At 42.8% G+C, this 20671-nt stretch overlaps 1 protein-coding gene across 2 annotated transcripts in view; it reads right to left on the bottom strand.

The window, feature by feature from the left end:
• SLC5A1 (solute carrier family 5 member 1) overlaps nucleotides 1-20671 on the bottom strand; it is a 29242-nt gene that overhangs the window by 4471 nt on the left and 4100 nt on the right. For both annotated transcript variants that reach the window (XM_062631331.1, XM_062631330.1), the window contains 11 exons: nucleotides 20515-20586; nucleotides 12656-12760; nucleotides 10500-10559; nucleotides 10055-10159; nucleotides 5361-5466; nucleotides 5056-5136; nucleotides 3716-3936; nucleotides 2942-3077; nucleotides 2059-2166; nucleotides 887-1037; nucleotides 143-311 (listed from right to left, as the gene is read on the bottom strand). In XM_062631331.1, the coding sequence (XP_062487315.1) occupies nucleotides 143-311; nucleotides 887-1037; nucleotides 2059-2166; nucleotides 2942-3077; nucleotides 3716-3936; nucleotides 5056-5136; nucleotides 5361-5466; nucleotides 10055-10159; nucleotides 10500-10559; nucleotides 12656-12760; nucleotides 20515-20583 (1311 nt within the window). In that variant the 5' untranslated portion in view covers nucleotides 20584-20586. The remainder of the gene's footprint in view (nucleotides 1-142; nucleotides 312-886; nucleotides 1038-2058; nucleotides 2167-2941; nucleotides 3078-3715; nucleotides 3937-5055; nucleotides 5137-5360; nucleotides 5467-10054; nucleotides 10160-10499; nucleotides 10560-12655; nucleotides 12761-20514; nucleotides 20587-20671) is intronic.

Genomic DNA, 20671 nt, shown 5'->3' with positions numbered 1-20671 from the left:
GTGTGGAAACAGAATCCCTGGACTATAATAGGGTTTAAATAAACAGGAGGAAGTTGTTAATAGAAGACACTAAACCAAAGCAGGCAGTTCTCACAGTGCCTAAAGGAACATGCAGCATTCCTGTTTCCTCATTTGTACTTACCGGCTCATTGACCCGCTTGCAGAAGATGGCAAGCAGGAAGAGAGCAGCAATGGGAGGTCCCAAGTAGCTGGTAACTGACTGAATATAGTCAAAGAGCTGCCCACTTTGAGCTGACTGCACCACAGGAACCCAGGCAATGCTGATGCCAATTAAAAGTAACATAAATGACCTGTAAACACAGCCAGATATTCAATCAGTCACCTGCTTCGAAGCATCTATCAGACAGAAAAAAGCAGCAATTAATAATTTAAACATCCATTTTGTATTTCAACCAGCAAAATCAATTGTAATGGCCAATGCCCACTGAATATACAAAAGAAATCCAAGTTGGATAGTGTCTGTCAGCACACAGCTAAATGTGCAATCAAACCATAGAAATCAATTTTTTCCTTTGTTTGTTATGTCCAGAGACAAATCAACAGCGGATCAACTACAGGAACTAGTTCATTGATGCTGTAGTATGGTGCAGCATAAAGCCTGTGAAGATAACTCAAAGTAGTTCCCTTTGAACAGCACTTTAGCTACTTCATGCACTGGCAATTAAATTGGAAGCAAGGGGGCATTTCCACCAGGAAAGGGTACGGTGGGACAGCCTGTCTGACCACAGGAGGCCACTGCTGCACTGCCCACACCCTGTGGGAGCAGGTTTCCACCCCGGCACTAGGTGCATTCCTTGGAGGCTGCAGCCTGCATGCATCTATTGCTAACTGTTTGTAGTGCTGGAGGAGGCTTGGCTGCACTTACCTTCCTGCTAACATAAGCTCTTTCTCAGATGGTCGTGTTCGAATCTTGGTGTAAATGTCCATGGTGAACAGAGTACTAGCACTGTTGAAAATGGAAGTCAGGGAGCTCATAAGGGAGGCCAACATGACTGACAACATCAGACCCCGCAGACCTGCAATACAAAGACACGTGAACTGAGCTGAGGGTTCTGTGAGGGTCTCCGTACGTGGCACAGGCCTGTGTGGTCCTTTCAAGCCAGGCAGCTCTGAGCGTGTCTGGCTCATTCATGTGCTGATGCCTGCCTGACATTCTTTCCCAGTGCAAGCAGGGTAATGCCTGCTGAGCTTTGGAAGAGCTGCCTACAGCACTGACAGGGCAGCTCGTGAGCTTCTGGAGCATAGGTACTTCTTTTGTGAATGCTGCCTGGTTAAGTGCTGACATAACTAAGCAGACTGTACCCTACAGTTATAAAAACGATTTCTCTTGCTTGCAGGCAAATGCTCACTTGCTTGCAGTACATTTGTAAACCAGTTGCTTGGCAAAAAAAGAAGTTTCTTTTACTGTCTGAAAACCAGAGTAAGCCACTTTTCCAGATGGCATGATCTAGTCAATACAGGGTGAGGAAGTACTGTAGTATTTTAACAATCCTACGTACAACAGTTCTAATGCAACGGCAGAGTGCTGAAGATACCAGGGAAGTACCCTGGTGTGTATAACACCCTAATCTGGCTTTGTAGCCTTCTGAACCAGAAAACCAGAAAACCTCTGTTTTTCTGCAGAAATTTATCTTCTACATGCACCTTGTGGTGCCTTGTTCTCTCACTGAACAGGTGTCCTGGGGGACAATGTGTACCTGGAATATTTTCTTCTCCCACCTCAATGGCTTTAGCAGAAGGACTCCAGCTGTATGCCTCCAACTTAGAAACCCTGGCAGAGACAGTTTCTGTAAATCATTGGCCAAAGAGGTTATGTTTGACCTTCTCAGAAAGAGAGTTCAATTCCCATTTCATCACCGAGTATTTGTAGCTATTCTGCACCTACAGCTACAACTAACACAGGCTGTACTTTGATAGCAGTACATAATTCTAGCAAGAATTTGGGAACTAAATATGGGACTTGGGCTCCACCTGATTTTACAGTCTGTCAGCCTCACCCTTCCTAAAACAAACTCACAAACACAGGCAGTATCCTACCTCTTGGCATAAGCTCCACTACCATCTTTGGATAAGCAATGTTTGTACAGCCAACTGCAGTGCCACAGGCCTCCTGACAGACTTCAGGCACAACACAAGCCACCACATCTGAGGAGAGAATAGTGAGACGGGGTTAGACAAGGTCATATAAACAACAGATTGCTCCCAAATTAGTAGAGCTTCCAAAATTTATCTGGGTGTTGAATCACTGAATTGACATGCTTGATATCATCCTAGGTCTGCTGGCAAGGAGGAAGGCTACTCTAAGCCTCTATCTTTCCTTTCCTCTCTAAAAGAATACTGAGAAGTGCTTCAGGTCAACAAATCAGCATTGGTTCGTCAGACCAGAACTGAGCAACACAAGGAGAGCAAGTAGAAAAACAAGCCAGGGAACACAAAGGCCTCTCCCTGCAACCTGAACATCTCTCCCTGGCCTGCTGTTAAACATACTGATGGTTAAGAGGGAGGGAGGTGGGCATTTCCCCCACGCTGCACTCAGGACTGTCTGTGGCCCAAAGGGTTGCTGTCTGACTGATGATGCTCTTTCTCTGACTGGCAGCAGAGTGCCAGTCCTGGACAGCATTTTCCACTATTCAGCCAGAGTGGGCTCTAACAAACACATAACTGGGGAGAGACACTGTGGAGTTTCTCCCCTAAAACAGACAGCGGTAGGATTAGCAGAAACCTGGGATCAGAGAAAAGAGGAAGACCTGTGGCTTCTTACAGTGTAGTTAGTCTTTGTGCATACATGTGCCTGGGCAATTTGGATGACAAGATGATAATCTAACAGGTGTTTTGGAAGGGACAGAGAATAGGAAATTGAGATTGGCAGTGAAAGACAGGAAGCAAGAAGAGATTTGCACTTCCATGTACACATGTATACCTGTATACAGAATTCGGCTGATCATTCCAGGCATCACTATGATAAACATGGGCAAGAGTTTCAGGTATCCACACATGACACAACCAGCCTTCACATGGGACATGTTCTTGCCAGAGAGACATCTTTGGACAATAACCTGTCAATGAGACATGACAGCATTCCATGAACACACCATGCCAAATTGCAGGAACAAAGTACTTCCTACCCTCAGGGAAAGAGCCTATGTTCTGTTTCTGTCACTAGGGAAAATAAAAACTACATGAAAATCTAGGGGTATATTTGAAATAAGTAAAGGTTGTAGGGAGAAGGGAGGAAGACTGAGGAAGCGTCTCCAGACTGAAAGACTTGACAGATAAAGAACAGCCTCCCAAGACTGTGCATGCAAAGATGAAAGCTGCAAAAATAGGAAACAAATTAGTATTACTGAATGGGGAATCATATCTAGACCCAGTCTAACAGGGATCATTCGATCATTCGATGCATGGTTTCCTAAGCTGATGTTCACATAACAACCTCTCTGTGTTTTTACATCTGGTCACACACAAAACATAAGAAAGGAATTATACACAGTATCTGCTGGGCAGAGTGCATAAGAAGAACTGAAAGAACACCTGTTCCATCACATGTGGGAAGGGTTTAGACTGACCAGTTGTGAAATACGTGCCATTTGTGTGACCCAGCTGTGAATCACAGTGGGGAAGGAGCACCCCTGGGTCACACCAGACTGCAGAGTTTTGTGTTCAGCATTTCCAAGGCAGATGGCATCCACGTTACCTGATCTGTGCACCAGTACCACAAAGCAAGGATGCTCAAACCAAAGATGACCCCTGGCCATGGCAGATCTCCAGTGACGGCATCTCGGAAGATGTGAAAGGAATCCTTCCGAGGAGTGTAGCATTGTGGATCTATTGTAGTATTCCCATAGGAGATATTGGATGGAATTGCTTCCATGTACTTCCGCATGAAAGCATCATACCCTCCTACTTCAGCAAATGCTGAAAAACAGAAAGTGAAAGTAGTGATGAGGTGTTTAATTCTGAAATCTTGTATAGAGCTAGAGAAAGCGAAGAGAAAAACCTCCTGAATACGGCTGTACAGAGCCCCTAGCCAGCGCACAGCAACCCCGTCAGGAAGCAGCACAGGTGTTTGTAAGCATGCACACAGTCTAAGTACCCAAGTGACCTTTCTTTTTAGGTTTCTGCATAACCTGCAAATGTTGGGTTAGGCTCCACTGTCTCCACATTTCTTACATGCGCCTTGCCAAGAAGTGAAATGACCACACATTATTTCCACACACTGTTAACCGAGGCAGAGTCCTACCAGGTTAGGTCAGGTTGAAGTTTCTTGTGTCGTAACAGTGGTGGAATAATTTTATTTCAGTGAAAGACCCAGCTAGAGGAAAACCAAGCCCTGAGTACCTAGGAGATAGGGAAAGGACACTACAGATTCCTGCAATCTTACCACTACTTCTTTCTTTCTTATAATCCTTCCAATTCTGTTTAACTGCATGATTTCTGTTGTAAAAAGCATACAGACTTCTGGATACACCCACTGTCCTATTCATAAACATTCAGTTCATATCTTCTGTCCAGCTGGCAACATAGTGATGTCCATAGATCAACTACAAGGCTTACTTAAAGTGTTGATATGATTGCTTTATTTTAACACAGGCTAGCAGCTAGAAACAAGCTAAAAAACATGCAATGGGACCAACAGCTTTTCACTTTGAATCAGAAATGTTCATGTATTAGCATCTGAATATCTATGAAATTATAATCTACTCGAAACAAGATACTCCCTGAACTTCTCAAGAGTATCCTTATCACGTGCAAACAACTCTGCTTTTACCTCATTAGCCATCACAAGTCCTGTTCTGTCATGGGATGCTGGTTATTACCTTACACATTCACGTGTGCTTTGGAGATGGAGTGGTCTCAGTGACTAAAAGGCTTGGCAATATGCCTTGTTTTAGCAATGTGCCTATTTTCAAATAGGAATAAGAACTGAAATCTGCTGGTTAAGACAAGAGAGTTCCACACTGCTTGACCCAATTCCTTAGCCACCGTGGGATTTGTGGTTGAACATTCCAGTTTAATTCATCTGATTTTACTTACCAAATCCCATGAGAATAAAGGATCCCACTACCATGATAAATGTTTGTAAGGTGTCAGTGTAAATCACAGCTGCAAGGCCACCTAATGGCAAAGAAAACGCAATACAAATACGTTATTCCCTGTGGAAATGCCTCAGTGGAAGTCCTGATTTTGTAATTTTCTCACCACCTCTCTCTTTCAAACAAAGACCACTTAAATAACTCCCCTTCCAGACTCGCATTTGTCCCCTCTTACCCACCTCCCCTCTTCGCTTTTCTCTGTCTCCCCTAACTTGTTTGATTTATCACACTGCTCTGCAGACTCACCTGTGATGGTATAAAGAGCTGTAATAGCAAGCAGGATAATTATGGCCAAATAAAGATTCAGGCCTAGGGCCAGATGTATAAATACAGCTCCAGAGAATATGTCTGCCTAGAAAAGAGAAAATGACAGCTCAAGCAAGGTTTCAATTTGGGAAGATGATGTATCACACATACACGGTGAGGGTGCTGAAACACACAGATCCCGTACAGTGCTGCACACACCCCCAGAAAGAACCAAAAAGAAAACAGAGGCCATTTTAGTACAGCTGCCAGTCTCCTCTCAGTGCTGTGGTGCTTTCAGTACAAGAGTTGTAACACTTCCCAAAGAACCTCCAGGTCTTTCTCAATGGGTCATTCCAGCTGGACACAGAGTCACCTCACTACTCTGTGCTTACATGGAGAGACAGCTTAATAACCAGTTTCTTAAAACCGAGGTTACACTTGCTGCTCTGCACAGGGATGGACTCTGACACCTCCAAGACACAGCATGGTTTCCTTCATGTAATGCCACTCTGTAAGCCACTCAGTTTTCTTTATTGCCTGCCCACGTGTGGTACAGCTCGTCTCACCGGTTCAGGACAAATGGTGCATTTGCATTAGAGGCAAACATACCTCTAGTTCTAAGTTCCTGTCAGAATAACTGACATCAGCTGGCTAACAGAAGAGACCTTTAGCTCTTGCGTAAGAAAGGAATTGTGCAGGTTTCAGAGCAACACTCTGGGATTTTAATCGCATTAAATCAGTTCCTGATGTAGAGATAATTTGCATTAATGTTACATACCCAAGTTTGCAATCACAATAATCTACTCCAATGCACTTGTAATGCATTACTGTAAATTATGCTTTCATTTGAGTTTGCATCTAGGCCAATCCTTTCTCCTGAGCATCCAGGTCCTGGGCTCATCTCCAGTCCCACCTGCATGCCTCCTTCCTGTATACTACACCACCTATACAGGACTCTATGCAGGGAATCCTACCCCCATTTGACAGTACAAGTCAGCATTCAGTGACCTCAGGAGCTGCAAAATGTCCATATGCAGGGTTTGAGAAACAAAGATAAACACCATCACATGTGCCCTGGGGTCAAGCCTGCACACACAACTGCTGCAGGGCAGCTGCTAGGAGCAGCTTGGTGGAGGAGGAGTTCCCCAGGTCAGGCTGTGGGCAGCAGGAGCCCGTGATCACACAGCAGGCACTGGCACCACTTTGTCCAGTCTAGGCTGGGGTAAGGCAGGGCCCATCCACTAATAAGCAGTTACAGAGTCTGGCTAGCTGGGAGATGGCGGATGAAGAAACCCTCTTCATTCCAGAGACACTGAAACCGAGACTGGGGGGTTATGATCACACCCTTAGCTCACTCTGAAGAATGAGGAAGAGGTGAGGACCTCTGCAGCAAGAGACTCGCCAATCCTACTGCCCTCACACGCAGAAAGCAAGAGCGTGAATCACAACAGAGGTCCCACTCCCCAAGCTCTGCCTCTGGAGCAGCTTGAGACTATTTGATTTCTTATAGGCACTAGGAACCATGACTTCTAGCTCTTATCCCCAGTGGCTGTTAGACCATATCCTTTGTCCTTTCTCTGTGCTGTAATTAACTTTCTTCCTATCTTTCCATACCTTTGATCAGGTTGTGTCCCAGATCTTTTTTTTTAATTGTTCTTGGCTTTAGTTTAGCCTAAATATCATTAAATTTTAATGGTCCTAAAATGACACCCAGAAAGAAATGTATAGTTAATTATTTAGCATCCTGAACTATATAACAGCTCCTGTAAATTGCTGAGTTACCTTCCAACTTCACTGTTCCCCCTTCCCAATTAGATTATTGCCTTCCAATATGTCCTTATTTCTCCATTTATACTTTTTTATGGACACTGTTTAATCTTTACCTTATCTCTCAATAGAGTAAACCTTTATACTGTCATTCCAAAACCATGTGCAGATCATGCAGGAACAACTGGCAGAGCATGTGCCAGCTGAGTGAATCCAGCTGCAATGCTAATGTGGGAGTCAAGGCAGTGGCACATGCTCTTTATCTTTACCCCCTGCACCATGCAGCCTTAAGAGAGAGTTATCCTTCCCCTTCCTCTTCCACCTGGGTAAGTCTATGCCCATACATTTACTACTGAAGTTATGCACAATGAATGGAAAGAAAATGCTGTAACACATTTGCAAATCCAAACCCGCAGTTTCTGGTTTCTGCAAAAGCTTTTGGATCTTAATTCCCTTTGGTTTGTCATAACTCAGTCAAATACTCTCCATCAAGATTTCATTTTTACTAGGCCATTTTTTTTGGCATAATGACTGATTGACTGATATCAGCAACACTATTTGCTAGCAAGGCCCTGAGAGCTGCTACAGGCACTGCTCACAAAGCACTGCAGGCTTAGGATGCACGTACATGTGAGGTGCCTGTGCAACAGAAATGCTTTCAAGCTCAAAGATCTTGTGTGTCCTGGCCCCAAAGATCAACACCTTGGAGCACGACCTCGTCTTGCAAGTGGCTGATTAGACACAAAACAAGGGAAGAAATCAACAAAAAATACACAGAAAATGTGCAGGAAAAGAGAAAGGTGTGCAAAGGGAATCTGAGCATCACATGGTGGTGGGCACTGTGCCAGAAAGAGCATGCCAGGACTCACACAACCTGACATGGTCTGTTGTTCATTGGAAAGCACCGTAATAATTATATTATTAAGAACATTAGGTATTTCCACATATCAAAGAAGCAGCATGTGAAATACCTACCCCAGAAACAAGATGCCATTCTTCTACAAGGATAAATGGCAGTGGGCATCACTGCCAGATAAACCGATAGGTGTGACTGCCCGTTAAGGGCAGGGCAGAAACCCATCCTATACCAATTCTCAATAAGCCCTGAAGATCACAAGGGAGTGTTTGCAAAGGCAGCAGTCAAGGAAGTAAGATGCAAATTTCCAAGCTGACTATGACATGGACTGTCAACATATGGGTATGTTCACATACACAGCATGCCTCTGGAAGAGACACCTGTGCTGCCTTCACACAGCATATCTTTACGCATCACAAAGCTAGCTATGGTCCAGGATGGAACAGCCTTTCCCTTTTTGCTTCTGGAGCTGGCTCATCTGGAGACAATTAGGGCCTGGTGTTGCATAGCATGGTATAGAAACACCTACTCTGACATCCTCTGACAGTGTCTGAAACCTCCAAGGCCTTTGACTGTTGTGTCTTTTCTGAGTAAGATATGGCAGGTAAATCAGACCTGGGCAAACCCTGCACTAGAGAACAGTGTGACAACTGACATAAGACAACGGTGCAGAAGACGTGTTTGTATAGTACAGGAATCTGAGCCACGTTTGTACATGGGGCAGGCACTGTCAGAGTTGTTCTGGGCAGATGGGGGAAACAAGAGAAACACCTAGAGGAATTTGTGCAGCAGGTTTTACCCTTGCATGGCACAGAGCTCCAGCCCCATGGCAACTCCCGTGCACATCTGGAATAATTGGGTTGATGGGAAGCTGGAACCGGCCACTGGTTGAGTGCAGCCCAGGTAAACTGCTGCTGTATAGATCTCGTGACTATTGCTTTGCTTCCTAATAAGACAGGACCACAGAAGCAGGAGAGAGCTCTTCAGCCTCATGACCACACTCAATGCAAGGCCAAGGCACTCCAACTGAAATGGGGTGAAATGCCATGACCAGACCCCTAGGTGTGGTAGAGGCTGGAAATAAAGATAGATAGTTAATTCATAACCTTGTAACACCTTGATGGCTCATTACAAACGTGTTGCAGAACAGTACCGTAAGTCATCTGACTGGAGGAGCTTCTTGGCTGCTAGAGCTACCAGAACTCTGTCGTACCTGGGATTTCTGATTATGGTAGTTAAGCACTACAGCAGCAAATTAACAGCTCCACAGTACCAACCTGTTTAATTTATAACCTTTCTAAGGATCGGCTGTCAGGAAGATGTGAGAATGAGAGCAAAAGGCCAATCTTTTAGCTTAAATTGCACTATTATCACTCAGCTGCCATTCAGAGGGCAAAGAGTAATCTGCCATGGCAACTTCTGCAAAACAACAGATTGAGGTATGCCTGAACTGTGGACTTCTTTAGAGGCTTGGTAGTTTCAAGATATAGGGAAAATACAAGTTCCCTGCACTACTTGACAGCAACACAACCACTCACTTCATAAACATTAACTTCATAGCACCTTAAACTTTATACCAGCCACTTGCCCAGTAGAAGAAACTCTCCTCTCTTCTCCTTTCACCTCAGCTGTTATAATTCCACTCCTTTCCATTTCCCCACTCCTTTGTTTTCTAATTCCTATTATTCTCTTATTCTCCATAGCCCTCTTGCTCTTTTCCCTCAACTGCATCCATGATGGCATGTTCACCAGAGGATGCTAAACCAGATAAATATGAAGTCTGGGGACAAAAAATCCTGCTACGTTTTTCAGGGATCCCTAGAATCACAGTCTGTAATACAATACAATTCCCTCCACTCTGACTTGTTCTATAGGAGAGCATAAGTATAAGTAAACCTTAAAACCTGAAAAAGAAAGAGAAAGCACAACAAGCATCTGGAGACATTGCCAATTCAACCAAGGGCTCCAAATGAGAAACAACTGACCAATTGTGTGAGCAATATTGTAAATGGGAGTTTCTTTTCTTTAGCTCAATGTAGGATGGAAGAAATGCTGTAGAAGTTTTACTTACTGAGATCTTTGTGAAAATATACAGGATCAGTGAAAGGACTGACAGGTAGACCTGAATCCGTTTCCCACCAAAGCGCTTCTTCAGATACTCTGGCATTGTCACCACCTGCAGGGGAGGAGTTGAGGTTTCAGGTAATGGGGAACACACATAAAGCAAATTAGAGGAAGTTTTTTGCTACTCAGACACTGTAAGAGTCAAAGGGAGAGGAGCTGCAAATGCAGTTGCAAGGAGGAGTAGCTCCAGGAATCACAGGAGAACAAGGAAAGAGTACCAAGTACTTCTCAGCTCAGATCTCTGAACAGACTCCTCACCTTCAAACAAAACCACACACACTACAGTTCTAGCATACTGGGATCTCTTGCCATTCATAATGCTTTGCAACATTTGAGACCTGATCCACAAATATGACCAGCAAAGAAAAGCATAACATACTGTTTTGACTTACCCCAGCTTTGATGTAGATGGGTACAAACAGCCATCCTAGAACAACCACAAATATCAGAGCCTGTAGCCAAGACAAGATCAGCTGAATTAGTCTCCTCTCTCTAACTAGTACTTCCAAAGCCCATTTATCAGGCCCAGTGGCAGCTAGAGACCATTGAAACCACATAAACCTGCGTGTTGTGGGGGTGAGCTAGAAAATATTAAGGAAGGTGAAGTCTGCTACCTGAGACCTATTTACTAGTATCTTGATCTCAGAGCCTCTAATGCAGGATACCTTCCCACCCAGAATCAAGTGTGCTGCAAGGGTGTGTTGTGACACCTGAAAATCTAGGTACTGGGGAGAGCAGTGCTTCTTTTGGTTATTATTTTGATCATTAACTGCCTTCTGCACTGCTCTGTCTGGATGGTTGTATGTTTTACAACAGCCCCACGTAGGGTATATCCATTGCAGGATATACCACATGCATTTTGTAAAGTATTTTGTATTCCCACGTTACCACTTCATAATTTATTTTGTGTTACCATGTGTATTTTGTGAACTGTAGATCTTACTGTATTGCGGTGTCACAATTTTCTGTGGCTTGTCTGATACAGAGTTGTACATATTTAAATGGACAAATGTAGAACAAAATCCTGCTCGCAGAGCTGCACTCTGCATTATGCTGTCCACAGGGCTTAAAGGGCTTTTTTAACTACATTTTTGAAGTTCTGCCCTTAGATCAAACCTGTAAAATGGACAAGAAATACTGCTTCTGCTGTCATACTAACACAAATTAGAAATCATTTCAGTGGAATAACAGTGATAGAGAAGGCAATAACAGTCAAATTTGGTATCTCTTTTAAGAGGAGAATCACATTATACAGTCAAGAGCAGTATTTGCACCATATCTCTTAATCTGTATGCCAGTTCCACTATAAGTAATAAAACTTAAAAAAAAGTAAAACCATAAGTGATGAATTACACAGTGTATCTGTTCAAAAACACACATGCATCATTGCTTCTTCCTAAACAACAATTGTTGTACACTGTGTATTGATATCAGCCTACAGAGAATCTCCCGGGAGACGAAGTGTTAGAGGTAGGTATGTTTGAAGAAGGATATGGGTCCTAAAGCTTTGAATACCATGAAATTCTGAGCAACGCTTGTTGTGTTTCTTTTTGCTTAGTTTTGGTACAGTGAGAAGGAAAACCAGGTTTGGTACAGAATTAGTGTAATCAAATAGAGAAAGATGACAAATTATCTGTGCACATCTCATAGGGTTCATTTTAGCCTTTATCCTTCTCCTTAAATATTTATATCATACAAGTACTTGACTATTTGTAGTAACCATCCACTTGCTAATGGAAAAAGCCAGATCCCTGAGGGTGGTATGCCTCTTTCTCTGTGTAGAGTTAAGGGAAGTATCGACCTATGTATGCTCATTAAATTCTTTGTGTAGTGTTAATCCCTTCTGTGAAGGTGAATTATGCAGAACAAGGGCGTTATTATCCACACCCCACAGTGCCTGAGAACACAAGGGAATGGACTGAATCAGCTCATGTGAACCTCCATCCTGTTGCAGTTAACACCACTCCTGGTACCCCAAGTAGTTAATATAAAGTCGGCTTCGATATCTCTACCCTAGTCTGCAACTGTAAGCAAAACACACACATAATTAAAGGAAGGAGAAACTAAAGAGGAAAAGATTTTTGGCATGCAGGTGGTTGTGAAGGATGCCCAAGATTTCTTACAACCTGTGAAGAATTCAGAGCCCCTTCAATAATTCTGCACAGCACAATGCTGTAAAAAATACTGTGGATTACAGAACTGGTAAGCTCTGCCCAACATCCTGCAGTCTGAAAGGGCTCTTTACAAATACATTGAAAGTAACCACCAGATATGTACAGAGAAGAGAATCCACTGATTCGTTTGGTTCAAACACTCTCTAAAAAGCCCCATTCAACAGAAAAGGGACATTTTTTCCCGGTGGCTTGGACAAGGACCAAGGAGGATGAGCTAAACAGTAGATCACATTGGCACTTAGTAGTTTGTACAGAAAACAAGTGTTGCCAGACACAGACTTTGACAGTCTAAATTATTAGTCAGTGTTATTTTGATTAACCTCAGCAGAAAAGCTGATGTCACAAATACGTTCACTTAAATGCATGCCACTTACATTCCATTCGTATCCTCCGATGGCAATCCCTCCAGATGCTGCTGTTCCTGCTATTCCCACAAAATGTCCACTGCCAATGTTACTGGCAAATAGAGAAGCACCAATCTAGAAACAGAAAGAACAATATTTGGCTCTTAGGTCCTGTTCATGGTTACTTGAAAAAATCATGTTCATTTGGCATTGTGAACTCATGCCCATCTGTCATCAAAGGGTGATGATAGAAATGATTGACAACCAACTTCCTTGACAACTTTCAAGACTCTCTCTTCCCATTCCCCCTCAAATGTGACACTCCAACCATCATATTTACAATGATGAGAAAAAAGAGGATGTTGCACAGGACTTCTTGCAGTTGAGTCAAACAGTTTATTACATAAATATAGATTTTTAAATATCTGCAAAACTTGACTGACATTTGGATGACATCCAAAGAATTAGGGGAGATTGTGACCTGTCTTGCTCAAGTCGGAAACCATAAGTGCATATCCACTTGTCAGACTGGCGCTCGCTATTTCGTATTCCACAGCCTGTGGAGCTAAATGTGTTACTGGTGAGAGCTGAACAGATTTTGTCCTTGGTTCACTTTCCATCAAAAGCTGTGATCCCTGAATTAAATTCTGAAAGCTGCATGGAAGGAATATCTGCTGAGAAAGTGCTTCTGGAAGACACAAACACCAGCAGATCAAGGAGTTCTACTTACGAAGTGCTGGATCTCCAAGAACCCAAATATTAGGAATTGCTGAACAGGGAGAGATTAAACGAAGAAGAATGCTTTATGCTGGGTTACAGACAGGCAGGAGCCATTCACAAAAGAGAGTCTGCCAAAAGATCTAATTCTCTATAAAATAGCTCAGGCAATAAAAAAGATAAAAGAAAAGGTAGGAGCTTCATTTCCTCATAATGAAACTATTAAAGGCAGAAGAAATGCCTAACAATGATTTACAGGGTCAGACACTGAGGGATGTAGGGTGAGAATTCAAGCATGAAAAAGGGGTTGGACTGGGTATTGTGGGCAGAAGACATATGAGCCGGAGTAGTTCTGAGATGAAAAGAGGTGAGTGAACAATGTTTTATTCACTTCTATCTTTCCTTTATATCCTCTGAGAGCTACAAAGAAAAAAAGGAAATAGGGTTAAAAATCAAAGAAAAGCACATAAGCAGTAGGCAAAAGAACCTTTGCTGACCAGCTTCATTTGAGGTAGATCTCTCATGTTGAAAGATCCCAAGGTGCTTGAAAATTGGGGTTTTAGACATAGAAATGCAGGACCTGCATCCAGCACATTCTTCTTATGTAGTTGCCAAGTGCAGGTGGTTGGAATATGTTTTGAGTCACCTTACAAAAGGGAGAAATATTCCTTGACTGCAATTCACTGGGAGAGCTTTAGGGTCCTAAAATATATATCAAGTGAATAGTTAAAAACTTCCAGGTCTACAGGCACTGCAGTGAGTTCTTTCAGTAGCACTGAAAATCAGTCAATCTTTCAGGAGCACAGGGACGACTGCTCCAGGAGGATGAAAAGGATTTCATTTTAGAAGTCCACCTTTGAATACCAGATTTATTCTATAGAGCTATGCTAGAGCCAGGAACAGCAACTCACAATCCTGATCTCTAATCACAAAACAGATCTCCCTCCCCAAGGTTTTACATGCAATGTACAAATAAAATTCATCAGAGGATTCCACTTGCTTTTCCAAGCTTACTTTTTCTCCTTTCCTCAGTTTGATCTCTGATGCTTTCTAGTCTATTTTCAGACAAACTGTTCTTTTGCTGTGACAGGACATTTCTGTCGCTAAGGTCACACAGTTCCGCAGTGCTGGAGTTTGTTTTCCCCTTTTTTACACGTTTCTAGAAGCCGGTTGTGCCCTACAGAAACGTAACCAGTTTGTCATATGGCAGATATTTCTACAGGAATGATAAGTGTTGCAACAAGCATTAGCAAACCAGTCGGAGAGATCACTGGTAATAAAGAAAACCTTTTCTTCTAACCTCTTTGTGACAGCACCTGTGGTTTTCCAGCAATGATCATGAAGAAACAAGACCCATTTATACCAAGCATTAGCACTGTTCTCCAGTGCTTTCCCTGGAGACTGAATAATTAAACTTAAATCTAGGTTACCAGACATGCAGTCACCAGAAAAGATGAACCACATTAATATCTGATTTTATTTAATGTGTTCCCTCTCCTCTTTCAAAAGCTCAGAATGTTCTGCAAGCGGATCCACCTAACAAAAACAGCTAATGAAGATCCTGAAGAACTGAGAGCTGTAGTAAGCTTTGGCTCAGTGCCTGACACCCCAGGCCATACTGTAGCACTCATTGACACTGTGGTGTTCCCAACTCTGCCCAGAGTACAACCGCATTGAAAGAAAACCATGAAACCCAACAAAAACAGTGCAAAATTACCAAGATCTTTAGCGCCAGTGTAAAGACAAAACAATGTGAGGGCAGATACCACACTTTCTAAATTCTCTTCTCTGAATTAGGGAACAACCCATGCAGCAGAACTGTAAGATCAACACACACAAATATGGATGCGATTTAAAACATGGCTTTTTCTTGTTATGTAGACATGGAAAGATGGAACTTGGCTTCATAGCTGGGAAGATGCCTGTTACCCATGCAACTGTGGCATGGTTAAAGCAAGTGGAGTGCTTACCAAACGTGCTTGTATCCTGTTAGCTCCTGATGCCAGAGGGGAAAGAGAAATTCCTGATCTGCCACAGCAGTACTTTAAGGACAAAGCGAAAAAGGCAGATGGGCTCTGGGCCCAAGCTGTCTTGCTGAAGAATCAGTGCTGTGGTATTTTTGTACCGAAATGGCTGTTTCCTGGAACTGCGTGATTTGCTGGTGGAGATGCTGCAGTACACCTATGCAGTACACCTATGCAGTACACCTATGCGGTACACCTATGCAGTACACCTATGCAGTACACCTATGCAGTACACCTATGCAGTACACCTATGCGGTACACCTATGCGGTACACCTATGCAGTACACCTCAAGAAGGCTGAGCTGAAACTGGCGCGGACAGAGGCAAACAATTTTCAACTGTTCTCAGTGAATGTGTTAGTGAATTGATTTTTAAACCCAATCTATGTGGAAGAGTAAAGAAGAAAGTTGACTGAAAGGAACAAAAGCTGTTAAGAGGGAAAGAGAGGACAAAAACCTGCACTAACCTGAGGCAAACGTGGAACATTAACTCTTTTAAAATATTTTAAGAGATCAGGTTTTAACAAGAGTCCTCTGCTCAGGAAAAGTATCACCACACTGCAGGCAGATTATCATCACTATGTTTTTCCCATGTTATCCATTAACAGTTTCACCTTGCTCTTTCCATTAACCTGAGGATGCACTGACATCCCAGTGCTTGCTGTTCCGTTCCACGTGCAATGTGCTCTTCAGGTAAGTGACAGCATGCAGATTTTACAGCTTATGGCTGATACACATCCTATGTCCCTCGTGTCCCCTTTCCTGTTTGAAAGTGTTAGCTCGGTTCCAAACTGTTTTCCCCCATCCCAAGCACACCTTGTCTGTGGCCTTTAGCCCCTTTACAGAGAACAGCAGAGGCTCCCTTACATCAGCAGGAGGTCGTGAGCCTTGCCCTGAGGTATCACTTATCCCACGGGTCACCTGCAAACCTCTCTTCCCTAGACAAATTTCTCCCTCCCTTGTTGAGAAGTGCTCCTTGACACTGTCCATGCTTTTCTTTAACTCACAGTTCTTCCCTACAACAAGTGACAGATGGAAGAACATCATTTTTCCTACCTGAAAACTTTGGAAAAAATAAGTTCCTACCTTTCACTTTAGAAAAAGCAGTGCATTGCTTACAATGAAGATTTACTGCCACCCTTTCAAGGCTCTGAGATCCAAATAAAGAAGAGTAGGTTTTTATTCTGCTTCCCCACTTGCTCTGCAAATTCTATGTACTGCACTATTGCCAAATCAAAACACATTTATACACTTCCCAGTTCACTAAGCAAGAGAGTTGGATACACTATACACATCAAATGTGTCTCTGTCTTCCAACAAACCCTGTAGCTGTTGGAACAGCACAGTTGCAAGCAGGCTGATCTGATACCTTTCTACCTTTGTCCTCTGAGACCGAAACAACATTTCCTGTCCAGCTGGAAAATTCTGATGGATTCTGCAGAAATCTGTTGCATTGAACTTTTCCTTTTCTACCAGAGCTTTGATTACTTCATTATTCTTCTTACTCTGAAAACTATTGATTTCATATTATTTTTTCCATGGAACTTGACAAAAGAAGTTAATTTCTTAGTCCACTTGACCTAAGAAAAGGAAACATGAACTTTATTCATATCAGAGTTGTCTTTCCTGGCCCCTCATAGCAGTGTCAGTCTCAGCAAATGGCAAGAATTCTGAGCGTATGTAAAGCTTGACTGGATGCAGAGATGAGAAAAATCTTACTAGTGGCCAGTTCTGATGGCCATGAAAATGAGCCATGCAGAGCTGAAACAGAACTGTTGGGCTTTTTTCCTTACTTCTTACCTGCCCACAAAGCTCAACACATCAGTGACAACAAACAAGCTCAGTTACATTTCTGTTCAAAGTGTAGTATTCCTTGACCCTGCACGCTTCCTACTTACTATGCAGTACATCTTTCTAACCATAGCTGGACTTCAGATGCCCAGCAGGTACTCTTTGTCCTATTAGCATTTATGCCTCAGGAACTAAGGCATAGAAGGTAACCCATAACTACAGAACCTGAGGAGGAAACTTAAAAAGCAGAAAAGCTGCAATATTTCAGCTTGATGGGGCTTGGGGTTTTAATTATTTATTTAAATTATGCATAAACCCCTGTAAATCCTGTGAGAGTGGCTGCTACAACAAATGACTGTTCTCCAGGAACAGATACTTCATGTCCTACAGTGGTAGAAAGTATTTTGCTGAACCTAACTCCTTCATCTACCAAACCAAGCTGAAGTTCAGTCTGAAAGGCCCACAGTTACAAAGCTGTCACTTTCCTTGAGCTTCTCTTTGTCTTTCTGGCAAAAGCAGAGCTGGCTATGAGTATTTGAAGAGCCATATATGTCTTTCTTGAAGACATTTCCCTCAAAGCCCAAGAGACCAGAACCAGTTTCTTGACGATTCTTCTCTCATTTTCTGTAAGACGACTGTGGAGAGGGCACAGCATTTCTGATTAACCAACAATGATTTCAATTTCTGGCAGTCAGTGAGAATGTGATTCTATACTTTGATCCCTAATTAACTACTGGAACTACTGAGTTAGCATATCCACTGCACAAGGACAGTGATCCCAGTGAACTAACACAGAGTGACCTATTACGCCAGCAGAACAGACAGAAAAGACTAACTGTGGGCTTGGCTCTGCAAAATGCTTCATGAATTCTGCTGGAGCCAACAACTGGAGCCACAGCTGGACAGATTTAGCCAGGATAAGTGTCCTGCTCCTACTTTATACATGGAGGAACTGAATCTCAGTAACAATTTTGCCAGTGACTAATATACAAAATCCATATCAAAAGTGGGACTAACCTCCAGCCCTTGATTCCCAGGGTCTCCTCTAATCTACTAAACAACAGCTATTACATCATTTCTGTGAACTGAGTCCCTGTCTCAGGCTCGTCAGTGAGAGCCTAATACACTGCTAATGACTCTCTTTCCCTGTGAGGTCAGAATAGCCACTTATGCCTGCCCTGTAGAGCACAGAACATGCACAACCGCTGAAAAATACCATTATTTTACAGGAATTCAACTTTTCAAGTGTTTCAGAAAGCAGTTACACAGCAAGGGGGCTTATCCTGAATTGCAGGGAAGAAATATGATAAATAAGAGTCCACTTACAAAACAACTTCCCTCACTCTGCCTCCCATCTACACTCTGTGGAAATGTATCTGGGCTTTCCAGAACCATGCCAAGCTAGTCCTGGCGTGGCACAACATTAAAGTCAAAGCACAAAAGAAGTAAAAAAGTACACACAGCATTAGCTGCTGCAGAACTGAGATCACATCTTTGACTGAACTTTCTATACTTTCATTGGTTTCCTGGTCATTTCAGCCCAGTTTGCACTGGGTGATGGACATCCTATCTACCTGCTAAACCGTGGGAATAGGTGTTTTGGAATCTCTCCTTATCCAAGGCAAACTGCCCAAGGTGGTGCTGCTGACTTGGTATTTAGTTTGTGGTTTGAGTGCTTGCCCTTTGTTTATTCTGAGTGATACCAGGAAGAATAGCAAGAAGGATTTATTTTTCTGGTGCAGAAAGACAGACACTCCTGGCATTCCAAAGGGAAGGCCCAATGGGGTGGTCTAGGACTCCACTGATGAGTAGCACTTCATCCATGCTGAGCTCATAGAGTTTGGGAAGGAGAGAGATGATCCTAGCAGCAACCACTGCACCCTGGGGTCATCCCTTTTGTTTCCCCCTGGAGGACTGGAGCTTGCTGAATCTCTTGGGTTTGTGTTGGCAGAGGACTCACTGTTAGGTAATCTTCCCTGGGTCTTAGGGGATTCATTAGGAATTCTCAGTGCCACTGCACAAGACAGAAGTTTTTTATGGTGAGTCTTTCCTGCCTTGTTTCTTCCATCTTAATTTACATCTGCACAAAAGGGTATTCATATTCACCCTTGACAGGCATGCAAGAATTACACAAGATAAAAACCAGCCCACAAACTGAAGTGATAGTTAAGCAAAGTAATCTGTTTGGGTTTTTTCTCTCCTCCTAGAATTACAGGATTTGCCTTAACTTGGAAACTTTCTCTGTCCTTGATCTTCCAATGGAACCTAAATTTTCTTAGATCTACTATACCAAATGAGGAAACTTTTTACTGTCATTGGTCTTTAATCTTTTTATGTCATTAAAGAGGCTTCTAAAAGCAGAGAGCAACTCCCTGAAGAACAAGAAGACTGAAAGATGTGTAGGGATTTCTGCAGCCCACTTTAAGAACATTCCTAAATTGTTAGGCAACAAATATCTACTCTCACTCTCTCTGACCCTGTTACTGAACCCAGTAACTGGGTGGAATCTTGAATCAAAAATCTTAATGAAGTGCAAAAACAATTTTGGAGAATGAATGCAAGATCAGGGATGTTGAGGATTTCCATTCAAGAGCATGGAAGTATGTACAATACAACCAGTACAGAAAATGCAGGTTTGTCCAAGTTTTCTGCTGTTCCAAGAGCTCACACTAAATAGACTGTATGGCCTGAATGAAATAGATAATTGTTTCTAATACCATTTGTGCCACAGGCCTGATGGAGGGCTATGATGGTGCTTTGTGTCTGTGACTCCTTTTCTCCACCTTGGAAGAGAATACAGATCCACAGGAGAAAAATAATGCAAGTCACAAATAATCTTTGAATAAATTGAAACTGTATTTTCCAATAACAAACTTATCACGATATTTCTAGGATTGTCTCCTACAGACCAGAACTTGTTACCAAAAGTGGAAACCACAGAGCAATTCAGGGAGAAATTTCAGTGAATCAGTTCTCCTCTGTGATAACCTCACAATGAGCCAGCTTCGAGTGCAGTGAAAGGAATAAAAAGTTTTAAAGTGGGCACTGCATTTGTCTACACTGACACTACCAATGTACCTAGGTTCAAACAAGTTGTTCACATAATCAAGACAGCTCAGACCTCAACACAGACAGCTTCCCCAACACTTTTACCTGCCTATCAGGTGGCTTTTGTTGTGCAGTTTGCCCTGTGTCACCACAACTAGAGATAGAGTTTGAAGCGCATCTACATGAAATACCCATCATAGTCTCAACAGTACTGTAGAGATACTTCATATTTAAGGACTAGGCATAGTCACATGGAAGTGGATACACACATACAAATGCTTTCTGTAGATACACCATGTATAGCACTCACCGGCCACCAAACCATGCTTCGTCCAGCCAGGAAAAATCCACCTACTGTCCCTCGGTTGGTTGAGAACATAGCCTGGGAGAAAAGAAAGAAGGAAAGAAACTAAGAAAGATTGAATCATATCTCAAGTATAATAGTCAAGCTGTCCACAGACTAGAAA

This window comes from Pezoporus occidentalis, unplaced genomic scaffold (genome assembly GCF_034315485.1).
Source record: "Pezoporus occidentalis ecotype Australia unplaced genomic scaffold, CSIRO_AGI_Poc_V1 ctg37, whole genome shotgun sequence".
NCBI lineage: Eukaryota > Metazoa > Chordata > Aves > Psittaciformes > Psittacidae > Pezoporus > Pezoporus occidentalis.
This window is presented reverse-complemented; position numbering and strand designations above follow the sequence as displayed.